The 12,970-nt window shown below is 58.9% G+C and overlaps 1 protein-coding gene across 1 annotated transcript; it reads left to right on the top strand.

Annotated features, from left to right (window-relative positions):
• Nucleotides 1–296: 296 nt before the first annotated feature.
• On the top strand, nt 297–12,528 carry FBXO41 (F-box protein 41). Its single transcript, XM_068404111.1, has 12 exons — nt 297–1,018; nt 4,759–4,987; nt 5,379–5,458; nt 5,785–6,095; nt 6,246–6,487; nt 7,060–7,175; nt 7,563–7,715; nt 9,745–9,840; nt 10,397–10,515; nt 10,744–10,902; nt 11,310–11,425; nt 12,466–12,528. Exons 1-12 carry the CDS (start codon nt 297–299, stop codon nt 12,526–12,528), a joined length of 2,406 nt encoding a protein of 801 aa, XP_068260212.1.
• The last annotated feature ends 442 nt before the right edge of the window (nt 12,529–12,970 follow it).

Raw genomic sequence — 12,970 nt, 5'->3', positions numbered from 1 at the left:
AAGGCAGACAGGGGACAAAGAAGAAGGGCCAAGGAGGCACTTCTGGGGACCTGCTGTCCCTGTATCACTAACCCCCCCATCTCTTCTAGCGCCTGGCACCGGCCTATGCTGACATCCCCTCCAGACCCATCGGACCCTCCACTCCCATCCCAGGGCCCCCACCTCGCCATGCCCCAGCAGAGCTGCAGCCCCACCGCCCGGGGCTACCCAACCCATCCCACGTGCCACCGGTGCATCAACCCCGTGCCATGAGCGGGGCCGTGCTGTTCCCCTGCGTCGGGGTGCACAGCTGAGGGATGGCCTCACTGGACCTGCCCTACCGGTGTCCGCGGTGCGGGGAGCACAAGCGCTTCCGCAGCCTCTCCTCGCTGCGGGCGCACCTGGAGTACAACCACACCTATGAGACCCTCTACGTCCTCTCCAAGACCAACAGCATCTGCGATGCTGCCGTCTTCCCCCTGGCCGCCGACGGGGCCCTGCTGACGCCGGCTGCCCGGCGGGACTACTTTGAGAGCACCTCCTTCCAAGGCAAGGACCAGCGCTTCTCCTGCGACCTCGTCCCCGCGGAGGAGCTGGAGCCGGCCCCGTCCTCCTCCCCCTCGCCCCGCTATGTCCACGAGATTGAGATCCCCCTGACAGAGATCTTCACCCGGGGCAAAGCCGTGGCGCCAGCCCCCACGCCACCGGCCACTATGGACGCTGCCTACGAGGAAGGCTTGGCCCGCCTGAAGATCCGTGCCTTTGAGAAGCTGGAGGTGGACAAGCGGCTGGAGAAGCTGACGGAGGAGGTGGAGCAGAAGATCGCTTCGCAGGTGGGCCGGCTCCAGGTGGAGCTGGACCGCAAGAGCTCTGAGCTGGAGAAGGCCAAGCAGGAGAGCCTGCGGCTCAGCCGGGAGAAGCAGGAGCTGGAGGACCGGGCATCTGAACTGTCCCGCCAGGTGGACGTCAGCGTGGAGATGCTGGCCTCCCTCAAGCAGGACCTGGTGCAGAAGGAGCAGGAGCTCAGCCGCAAGCAACAGTGAGTCTTTTGCCCCCTCTCCTGGGTGCAGGGTGGGGGGGAAATCGGTCCCCGATGGCAAGCCCCAAGAGCCCAACACCATCACCAAACCCTCAGACCAAGTGCTAGGGCACAATCCCCTTGGCAATGCCCATTAGCATCATCGTTCATCAGGTTTTGCATCTTCTCCCACGCCAGCAGTGTCCGCGTAGACCTGAGCCTCTACATGTCTATGAGCTGTGTCACATCATGTCAGACCTTGTCCCAGAGCCACTGGTGCCCCCAGGATGTAGCCAGGCTGGGGATGCACATGGCCATCCTGCTGTCCTGCCATGGAACATGGTGGTGGTCATGTTGTTGCAGCCCACCTCTAGTGCCAAAGGGTGTCCCCCAAAGTCAGGGCTGGATCATCCCCTCTGGCTCCACAGCTGAATCGTCCAGCCCTGGACAACCTGAGCAATCCCACTGACCTGTCCCATGGTCATAAACATGAGAGGAGCCAGCTTGGCCGTGCCTAATTCAGGGATTTTCTCCCAGAAGGAGGGTGGTATAGCCCAAGCAGTATGACCTCCATCTGCTGCTAGGACCATGGCACTGTCATCCTCATTTTCATCCCATGTTCCCCACTCAACAACCCCTTCCCACCCCTGTGCTACTCCTGTGTTTCCCTCCAGTCAAGCATTGGGTCATTTTGCCAATCGATGTCGCTCAAGTAAAGTAGACCTTGTTCCTCAGGAGTTTCTTAGCAAAGCTGGAGGCCACCATGGGGTTCAGAAAGACAGTGAGGAGCAGGATAGTGGGGAACAGTCATGGTTGTGCTGGGCTGGGAGCACTGGTGGGATTCTTCAAGGACCTGTCTTGATCCCCACCACCCTCAGCACACTCATTAATGACTTTGACTCCAAAATGATGACTGTGGCTCAGAAACAAAGTTCACAGGATTCACTGGTGGTGGGGATGGTTCTGGGGTGAGGAGCGGCATGATGCTGGGGCTGGGTAAGGGCAACACCTCTTGGTTTGGATGTAAGTGTATGGGACAGGCATGGGGGAGGTTTGGGAGCTGCCATCAGCTGCCTCATGGGTGTTGTCCAGGAGCATCTTGGGGGTGTGTGGTGGAAAGACGAGGGCCAACAGGGTGGACAAGGCTGGAGCAGGGCCTAGAGACATGTGAGAGAGGGCAGATGGAGGGTGACCGATGGGTCAAACGCATCTTGTTTGTTCTGTGGCGGAGCCTGGACACTGTTATCACCTAAGAACCTGGGTTTATACCCCAAAACTACCTCCTGGACCTCCCTTTCCTCAGAGGAACCCTCCTGCCCCTTGGCTGTCCCCATTGGTCCCCAAACTCCTCCAGCCAGAGCAACAAAATCACTTACCAGGTTGCAGAGGCAACCTGTGAAGAGCTGATGGAAAGAGATGAGGTTTTCCTAGATGTGGGACAATCATCAGAAATCATTTTCATCAACAAAGCCGGTTTCACCCTTCCCCAAGAACAAAACATTGCCCGGGACATTTCCCACCCCTGCCAGCTCCGAAACACCACAAGACCCTTGTCCCCATGCGAAACTTTGTGCTCCTGGGCTCCGTTTGCTCTCCTGGGGGTGTTTTTCCACCCGGTCCATGAGAACGAGAGAGATGCAGGTGATGATAACCATCAGCATCACCTTACACCCGCCGTGCCAGCGCCCCATTTTCCTCCCAAATCTCCCGGGTCCCCTCACCAGGAGCCTTCCCAAGTCGTTACCGGGGAGCTCCCAGGCTCACCCTGCGAACGTCAGGTTGGGTGGCAATTAATTGGTAATCAGATGGCAATTAATAACCAGCAACGGGAATTATGTCATGAAGGGCTGCCTTCTCTTTTTCCTTTGTGCTCCTGTGCAGGGCGGTGCGGCCGGTTGTGCACGGCCAGGTGTGCGTGGTCAGGTGTGCATGGTTGGGTGTGCACAGCTGGGTGTGCGTGGTCAGGTGTGCGTGGTCAGGTTTGCGTGGTCAGGTGTGCGTGGTTGGGTGTGCGTGGTTGGGTGTGCGTGGTCAGGTGTGCATGGTTGAGTGTGCATGGTTGGGTGTGCACGGTTGGGTGTGCACGGTTGGGTGTGCATGGCTGAGTGTGCACGGTTGGGTGTGCATGGTTGGGTGTGCATGGTCAGGTGTGCATGGTTGGGTGTGTGAGGTCGGGTGTGCACAGTCAGGTGTGCACGGTTGAGTGTGTGCAGCTGGGTGTGCACGGTTGGGCATGCATGGTTGGGTGTGCATGGTTGTGTGTGTGCAGCTGGGTGTGCAAGGTCAGGGGTGTGAGGTGAGGCATGCGTGGTCGGGTGTGCACGGTTGGATGTGCGCAAGCTGGGTGTGCATGGTTGGGTGTGCATGGTTAGGTGTGAGCAGTGGGGTGTGCACAGTTGGGTGTGCACGTCTGGGTGTGCATGGTCAGGTGTGCATGGTTGGATGTGCACAGATGGGTGTGCACGGTTAGGTGTGAGCAGTGGGGTGTGCACATCTGGGTGTGCATGGTCGGGTGTGCATGGTTGGGTGTGCACAGTTGGGTGTGCACAGTTGGGTGTGCATGGTTGGGTGTGCATGGTCAGGTGTGCACGGTTGGGTGTGCATGGTTAGGTGTGCACAGTTGGGTGTGCATGGTCAGGTGTGCACGGTTGGGTGTGCACAGTTGGGTGTGCATGATCGGGTGTGCATGATCGGGTGTGCATGGTCAGGGGTGTGAGGTCAGGTGTGCACAGTTTGGTGTGCACAGTCGTGTGTGCACTGCTGTGTGTGCACTGTCAGGTGTGCACAAGACAGGCGTGCAGAGCTGTGTACGCACCTGCAGGGGTTCGTGGTGCTGAGCAAAGACCAAAGCGTGGTTGTGCACGTGTGTGTGCGCACCATCAACCGTGCGGGTGTGATGGGTGCTGGGTGTGCGTGCGACCGACTGTGCGTGTGCCTGGGGGTGCGCGTGCGTGTGCCGCTGCCTGCGTGTGTCTGTCGGGGTGCACAGCTGTGTTTGTGGTTTTATGGTGCTCGTGTGTGCGTGCGTGGGATGCACTTGGGGGTGTGTGTGTGTGCACGCCTGGCTGTACACGTGTGGGCACGGGTGTGTGTGCAGATGAGGTCGGGGGGGGAGGGTGTGCCTGGGCACACGCGTGTGCGGGGCGGGATGGGGCCACAGCTGGTCGCTGAGCTGCTGGCACGCTCCACCCCAGAGCTGGCCACGTTTTGGGGGGGTGACATCTCAGCAGGGTGAACCCTGCCCATCCGCAGGCTCTGAGCTCCCCAGCACCTGCTAATTAATGTGTTAACGAGGGAGCTGGGGCCCTGCAACCCCTGGGCTTTAAGGGGTGTGGGGCTGAGCTGGGTTTAAGGACTTTAGGCTGCCCTTAAGGTCTTTCCTTGAAGTCTGGCCCGAATGAGGCAGGGTACCAGTGCCATCCTCCTCCATCATCCCACCGCGCCATCATCATCCTCCTTCCTCCACTCCGTCACACTCAGGGGTCTGACTCCAGCCCTGGGAGCGAGGTACATCCCAGCGAAGGTGCTGGGGGTGTCATCCCCCCCAAACCAAGGTGGCCACGTGCACCCTGCATGCCAGGAGCATCCCTTGGTCCCTGCTCTGCCCCAAACCATGCCCAGGAGCCACCTGGGCTGGCACAGACCCAAATCAAGATGGTGGAATGGTCTGAGCATCCTTGACCCCCCGCCCCAGCTCAGAGGTGCTTAACAGGGATGGGTGGGAAAGGGTTGGGGTGTCACCCACTGGTTCCTCCACGCAGGGAGGTGCTGCAGATCGACCAGTTCCTGAAGGAGACGGCTGCCCGCGAAGCCAACGCCAAGGTCCGCCTCCAGCACTTCATCGAGGAGCTGCTGGACCGGGCGGACCGGGCTGAGAAGCAGCTCCAGATCATCAGCAGCAGCTGCGGCACCACCCCCAACGGCAGCCTGGGACGCTGCGGCACGCCGGGGGGCAAGGCCACCGGCCGACCGGGACCCCCACGGGCACAGGCATGGGCACCCCACCGGCTTCAGGCACACACCTGTGTGGCTTCTCTGATGGCTGCAAAGGGTTGGGCGGCGAGGTGTAGGGACCCCCCATCTCATTCCCGTGGGGAAATGGATAATCCTGGGTGGGGGGATCCCAAAGAGAAGTGGCTGCTTGATGGGTCTGTGTTTCCATGGTGAGTGTGGGCAAGGCAATGCTGGAGATGCTCTTCTGCATCCCACTTGGGTACGGCCTCACCCCAGAACGCAGCTGGCACTGGGTGGGTTATCGGGGTATGGCCTCACCCCAAAGCACAGCTGGCACTGGGTGGGTTATTGGGGTCGTCTCCCTTGGCTGCACCACCCACATTTTGGGTTCTGCCACGTTGGCTCCTCTTGTCCCGTCTCCCCGCAGAGAGATCGGCACCCGGGGCCAGGGGCAGCTGCACATGGTCCTTACGGCGTGCCCAACCAGCGCTCCTCCTCCAGCACCGGGTGAGTCCCCTGTCCCTGCTGCCTGTTTGGGATCACAGAATCACAGACTGGTTTGGGTTGGAAGGGACCTTAAAGATCATCTAGTTCCAACCCCCCTGCCACAGGCAGGGACACCTTCCACCAGACCAGGTTGCTCCAAGCCCCATCCAACCTGGCCTTGAACACTGCCAGGGAGGGGGCAGCCACAGCTGCTCTGGGCAACCTGGGCCAGGGTCTCACCACCCAATGGGATTTTAACGGGATGCTCATTTTTTGGTGGGCGAGGGGCTGCCGGGAAGGGGATGCCACCGCGGCGCGCCCTGAGGTTGGGCCTCCCCGTCCCCCAGGGCCTCGGGCCGGGCGAAGGCTGTGTCGCAGAGCTCGGGCTGCTACGACAGCGACAGCGCCGAGCCGTGCCCCACCGACGACACCGCCGACGGGCCTCCCTACGGGGCGCGGGACGGCGCGCGGGGCTCGGGCCTGCGCCGACAGGCCATCCAGAACTGGCACCGCCGGCCCTACCGCAACAGCACGGAGGGCGAGGAGGGCGACGTGTCCGACGTGGGCTCCCGCACCACCGAGTCGGAGGCCGAGGGCTGGGAGCCAGAGGCACCCGGATCTGCCGCGTCCCGACCCGCCAGCGGCTGCCGGCTGACGGGTGAGACCGCGCCGGGCTCTTCTGGTGGGGTGGGAGGAAGGGGAGGCTGGAAGGTGGGGGACAGGGATGGCCCCTCAGCTCTGCGAGGGGCGTCCCTTCCCCGCCGTCCTCCTCAGCCACCAGCGGCAACTGAGGGTGGGTGTCCCACAGCCAGGACCGAGGGGCCCGGGGGCAAGGTGGGCCGGCTGGAGAGGGGCAGCCCGGGCCACTCCAGCGAGGTGATCAGCCCTGAGATCCTCAAGATGAGGGCAGCTCTTTTCTGCATCTTCACCTACCTGGACACCAAGACCCTGCTGCGGGCGGCCGAGGTGTGCAAGGACTGGAAGTTCGTGGCGCGGCACCCGGCCGTGTGGACACGGGTGCTGCTGGAGAACGCCAGGGTGTCCTCCAAGGTACCGGGGATGGGGATGGCACTGCCCGGGGCGAGACCTTTCTTCCAGAAAGGTGAAGCTGTGCAAGCATCTCCCTTGTGCTGATTGGATCATCGAGTCCAACCGTTGCCCTGACACCACCATCTCAACCAGACCATGGCACTAAGGGCCATGTCCAGGCTTTTCTTAAACCCCTCCAGAGATGGTGACTCCACCACCTCCCTGGGCAGCCCCTTCCAATGGCTAATGACCCTTGCTGAGAAGAAATGCTTCCTAATGTCCAACCTGAACCTCCCCTGGCGAAGCTTGAGGCTGTGTCCTCTTGTCCTGTTGCTGGTTGCCTGGGAGAAGAGGCCATGCTTGTGGGCACGAGCTCACGTGTGCACGCGCTTTTGTGGTCACACCTGTGGTTTTGTTGCACGCACTCTTGCATGACCTTGTATGTGCCTTTTCACATATTTATGGCATGTGTGTGTGCATGCAGAAATGTCCGTGTATGTGTGTGCAGATCTGCCCAAAGACAGCCAAGGATGGGTGGCGTGGGGCATGCTGAGGGTATGCCCCTCGGTGACAGCCACCCCTGTCCCCCCCAGTTCCTGGCCATGCTGTCTCAGTGGTGTACCCAGATGCACTCCCTCACCCTCCAAAACCTCAAGCCACGCCAGCGAGGGAAGAAGGAGAGCAAGGAGGACTACATGAAGAGCACGCGGTGAGTCCCCACGTCCCAGGCACCCTTCGCCTACAGCCAGAGCCACTGGTCCTCAGGCATAGAATCATATCATAGAATCATAGATTGGTTTGGGTTGGAAGGGACCTTAAAGATCATCTAGTTCCAACCCCCCTGCCACGGGCAGGGACATCTTCCACTAGACCAGGTTGATCCAAGCCTCATCCAACCTGGCATGAGGATGCTCTATGAGCCCCAACATCCCATCTCCACTGAAGGATGTTCATTACACAGCTCCTGCTGTGGGTTTTGGGCGTCCTGGAGCCATGGATCCCCATGGGACATGTCACCCTCCTGCGGTCGACCCGGGGTGGCCGTGGGGAGTGTGGGCGCGGGGCCCATGCCTGACCCTGCCTCCATCCCCGGCAGAGGCTGCCTGGAGGCTGGGCTGGAGTCTCTGCTGAAGGCGACGGGCAGCAACCTGCTCATCCTCCGCATCTCGCACTGCCCCAACGTGCTGACGGACCGCTCGCTCTGGCTGGCCAGCTGCTACTGCCGGGCCCTGCAGGCTGTCACCTACCGGTAAGGATGGCCACTGGCATCCCCCCTTCCTTGCCCATGGGGACCGTGTGGTTTCCTGGCTGGGAGAAGGCTGAGAACATCCATGGGATGTGCTGGGAGTCCTCTGATGCCCATCCCCATTCCCTATCAGAACGCAGCCCATCTGGCCAGGTGCAAAGGACCCACCTTGCCGTGTCCCCAGCCCAGTGACAGCCCCAGTATCCAGTGTCCCCAGTGCAAGCTGTCCTTGCAACTTTCATCCTCTTCTGATGTGTTCCCATGCAGATGTTTCCCTTCCAGCTCCATTCCCACCATCCTGTTACCGATCTCACCCCAGCTGGAGGCGTGACCGGGGTCTTGGTATGGGGACACTGCTTTATGTTAGAGTAGGGTGAAGAAGAGATGCACCAACACCAGGGCCCAGTGAGGTCCCACCTGACTGTCACCCCCTGACGAAGGCTTCTAATGGAGAGAAGAGACCTTGGGGTCCCTCTGTACTGGGAGGGAGGAACAGCTCTGCCACAGGATTGCTAAGACCCAACTTGGAGCCCTTGCCCAAGAGCAAGAACACAAGACCCATGGCAGCGCAGGTCCTGGAGAAGATCACTGACTGCTCCTTGGTCTTGGCCATGTTCCGAAGAGGCTCTGCCTCCCGTGGAGACAGGATTTAGCCTTCCTACACTCTCAAGGAGGATGAGCCTTGCTGTGTTGCACCCTGCAGACAACCACTTCAGCTTCTGCATCCTTTTCACCTGCAGCCAATGGGTGTCCTCATCCAGCCCAGGATGGAGAATCCTTCAGGTGGGAAAGCACACCCAGCCAGCTCCTCCACGTTGGACCAAGCGAGCTCAGATGTGGCTCTGATCTGGGGATCCCACACCATGAGGCAGCCCAGCACTGCCGGGTTTAACCCAAAGACTCCTCCATCAGCCCTTCCAAGGGCGTTAGAGCTTTGCTAACCTGTGACTCTGACTCATGCTCTAATTAACCTGCCACGCTCACAAGGGGCCCTTGGCAGGTGTCTTCAGTGGAGAAGCGTGAAACGCTCAAGATAACACCCAACACTTATTTTTAGGCTTGCCTGAAGTTTGGAAGTAGGTCATTTAGAGTTAGGAAGCACAGCCTTGGTCTTCAGGAGGGAGACCAGTGCGGTGAAGTAGCCAGGGGCCTCTAGCTGGGCTGGTAGCATCAGGACAACGCTCTCTGACATCTCTCCTCCATTGTCTCGGTGCAGGGAGCCGATGGCATCATCAAAAGCTCCTCTGAGGCAGTGGCACAAAAGCTGGGTGGCAGGTAGCGTGGCTGCGCCTGATCAGTGCCATGACTCGTGATAAACCTCCACCTCCACTATCCCCCTGCACGAATCCAGCAGCATCCCATGAGGTCTGTTTTGATACCTCCAGAAAGACCAAGGAGGAGCCCACAGCAAACCTCTGCAGTGACATTTGGCCAACAGCCATCTACAGATGTGGTAGCACAACCACAGAGCTGGTACAGAGGCCATGGAGCAGACACTTCCCTCAGCTGGAAGTTATCCCCCATCAGCTGAAACATCTTTACCACCTCCTGGCACCTTCCCCACCTAGGCTGGGCAGGTGGCAAGTAAAACCAACCCAATGGGATCTGCAGGGACGTTATATTTGCTCTGCAAGGGTACACGGCCTGGCAGCCTCAGTTTAATCACTTGCCACCTTTGCATCTGGAAGACTTCTTCCTTCACCTTCAACCTCACCTTCAACCATCAACCTCACCTTCAACCACCAGCCTCACCTTCAGCCTTACCTCCAAACTCATCTTCAACCTCACCTTCTTCCATTTTTCTTGACATCGCACATCCATAGGCACAATTCCAGAGAGAAATGCCTTCAGCCTTCCTGCATGGGTTGGTGTTGGGGCTGTCTGGTTCATGGGCAGATCATGGGTTATAAATAATGACCAGATTTGTACCTCCAGGTGCAGAGAGATGTAGCAATATGGAGGCTGCAGACACAGCCCCCAGGGCAGCATCACTGCCAGTGGGGGCCACCACATGTCCTCTGTGTTGTTCCAGGAGCTCTACGGACCCTGTGGGTCATGAAGTCATCTGGGCACTTGGAGCAGGTTGCAGAGACATCATCTCCCTCCAGGTTGCACCTCTGCATCCGTGGTAAGAGTCATGCTAGGAGGTCAGTCGTCTCCTTGGCTCCATGCCATGGGGCTACCTCCTGGGCATTTCTTCTTGTCCTGGGAGGTTTCTTGCAATGTCGTGTCCCCCATAAGCCTGGATCGAGGTGTAGAGAGGGGGATGTCTCTTAGCAGGAGAAGCTGGATGTCAAGTCCCTGATGGCTTGTTTCTTCCATGGGGGAAACACCACATGGCATGTTGGCTCCTCTGCCTGAGCTAGAGATCCAGGCTTCCGCTGCTGGTTTGGTCACTGCAAGCAACAGAGTTCAGAGCCTGATTCAGATCTCCAGAGGTGGAGGGTTTGGGGCAGGACTCCTTTGAGTGCATGGACCTGGCCTGTCCTGGTTGCAACACAACACAGGGTGGTTGCTCAGATGGAGACGTCTGCTCTGGAGACACCTCCTTCCAGTGTGGTGACCCCTGGGTTGATGGGGTGGGAGAGGTCCCATCCCCAACACCACGTGTGGGAGCACTTGTGGTGGGGGGGGTTGAGCTTTTCTGCCAGCCCTCCCCAGCTCTTTCTTCTTCATCTCCCCAGCCAGCAGCCAACACGTTTCAGCAACCGCTGCCTTCAGATGATCGGACGGTGCTGGCCACATCTGCGGGCACTGGGCGTTGGAGGGGCAGGCTGCGGTGTCCAGGGACTGGCATCCTTAGGTAGGCAGCTCTCCTCTGATGGGACAAGGAGAAGGGGACCTTGCTGAAGGCAGGGTACATCACCTAGGAGATGCTCCATGGGGATCTCAATAGGGAAGCCCACCCCAAGGACCTTTGGTGCACCCTGCCCCTCCTTGCTGCCACCCATCCCTCTTACCGCCCCGTTCCCATCGTCTGTCCTCATCCCTTCCCCATGGGGTGCTGACGGCGGGTGCTGTGTCCTTCCAGCCCGAAACTGCATGCGGCTTCAGGTCCTGGAGCTGGACCACGTGGCAGAGATCAACCAGGAGGTTGCAGCAGAGGTGTGTCGAGAGGGGCTGAAGGGGCTGGAGATGCTAGTGCTGACCTCCACGCCGGTCACTCCCAAAGCTCTGCTGCACTTCAACAGTGAGTAGCAATGCCAGGGGAAAGTCTGTAGCATTGTCCATCAACCAAAAGGCCACCAGGTATCCAGATCCATGAACCAGACCCTGCCTTCCAGCCCCACCCACAGGAACCCACACTCTCCATGGTGGAAGGTTTCTAAGAGGGGATCCAACAGCCCCCTGCCAAGGATGGGTTAAGGTCAGACTGCTGAATTGGGATGGGACAACTGGGAACCATGTTGTAGACCACCATCCTCCCTACAGAGGTCTTGGTCACTAAGAGCGAGTCTCCTCCATCTTCAGGGTGAGGTTTCCCCAAATGCACAAGGCTTTGAGGAGCACTGGTGGGTTTTAGGGTCCATCCTGGCTGCGGAGATGTTATATCTCCCCAGCAGGTATGGTGAGACCAGATGGTATCTCTGCCCCCAGGTGTGTGCCGGAACCTGAAATCCATCGTCGTGCAGGTGGGCATTGTGGACTACTTCAAGGAGCCCCACAGCCCTGAAGCCAAGAAGATGTTTGAAGAAATGGTGAACAAACTCCAGGTAAAGGAAGCCATTCCCAGGTCACCCGTGTGTCACCAGTCTTGTGTCCCCACGGGGTCTGAGGACAAATTCTTGCACACCACTGAAGTTCCTCAGCAGAGAACATTCTAGCTCACTAGGGACATCCTGAAGGCTCGCTGTCCTTCAGACACACATGCCTCGAAGGCTGAAACAGGGTCTAACATGCTGTGGTTCCTTCCCATCGCTTTAACCAGGGTTGCTTCTCTGGGGAGTCTCTTCTCCTGGGACAGAAAAGGGCTGTTGCCTCCTTTGCAGGGCCACTTACATGACCATGAAGTGATTTAAAATCCATCTGTGAAAGCAGAAATAAGGTTGATTTTAGGCTGAGTTGTGGATCTTTCTTAGCTTGTGATGCTCAGCAGGCCTTGGGCTGTCCTCGATCCGTTCAGGGTCTCCAAGGCAGACATCTCCATCCATGTCCAAGGGGAAAAATAGGTGCCTCCATTTCACTTCGTCCTGTGGTTGACTCCATCCTGCAGCGTGTTGGGCTCCCACGGAGGTGTAAGGCAAAACTCCCATTAGATGCAAAGCGGGACGTGGGGATGGAGGTCCACCAGTGCAGTTGGATGGGGTCAGATGGCTCATGTGGTTCCTGCTCCACTGCCAAGCCCTGGCATGGGGACAACAGTGGGCAGCGAGGCAGACCCACGTCCACCCCCAGGCTGGTCACCCTCAGAGAAGAGCCATTTCAAAAGGGCTTTCCTTGCGTGGCCGCCCACCACCATGCTTTGCAAATGTTGATGTCATCTCTCCCAAACTACAACTGTCCTCTGGAAACAGTGTCTTTAACCAAACAGAAACCAACTCCAGAGGTAGCTTCCAGGGCATGGGATTAAGAAGGGTTGAGCCAGTCCTGCAAGGAAGCCAAATCCCTGTGGGATGCGGTGGTGGGGATGGGACCAGGGTGGACCCCTTCCCACGGTGGGGATTCGAGATGTCCTGTCCTCTCTCTCGCTCAACCTGTGCAGCAGCAAGACTGCCAGGTCCTGCACCGACCATGCTCTCTACTCCTCTTCCAGGCCCTGAGGAAGAGACCCGGCTTCTCCAAGATTTTACACATCAAAGTGGAAGGAGGCTGTTAGACCTTCAGGGAACCACAAAGCACATTCCCTCCTCTGCCCGGCAGAGCCAGAGGCCCCACGAAACCAAACCCACCATCTGCCGCTCATCCGTTGCCAGACCTGGAGCACGGAGACGCTGGCCCATGCACAAAAAAAACCCAAACTCTTGCAGGCCTTAGTGACTGGCAGCCAGCACTCGTCCCTGGGACCAGCTCATGGGCGAGAAGGTGCTACTTAAGGACATTTTTTGGCCGCCCAAAGAGGCAGGGCTACACTCTTTCCTGGGAGGGAAGATGGCTTCGAACCCACCACGGCTGCTCATTGCCAAGGATCCTTGTTTGGGGAACGTCTTTTTCTTCAAACTCTCTTTCTGGGGGGGTTTTTTGGCCATTTGATGGTGTGGGAGATGAGGACAGCTCAGCCCATCCCTGTGGGATCTTTGCAGAGCGCTGGGCTCGGTGCT

Source organism: Nyctibius grandis, chromosome 6 (genome assembly GCF_013368605.1).
Source record: "Nyctibius grandis isolate bNycGra1 chromosome 6, bNycGra1.pri, whole genome shotgun sequence".
Classification (NCBI taxonomy): domain Eukaryota; kingdom Metazoa; phylum Chordata; class Aves; order Nyctibiiformes; family Nyctibiidae; genus Nyctibius; species Nyctibius grandis.
This window is presented reverse-complemented; position numbering and strand designations above follow the sequence as displayed.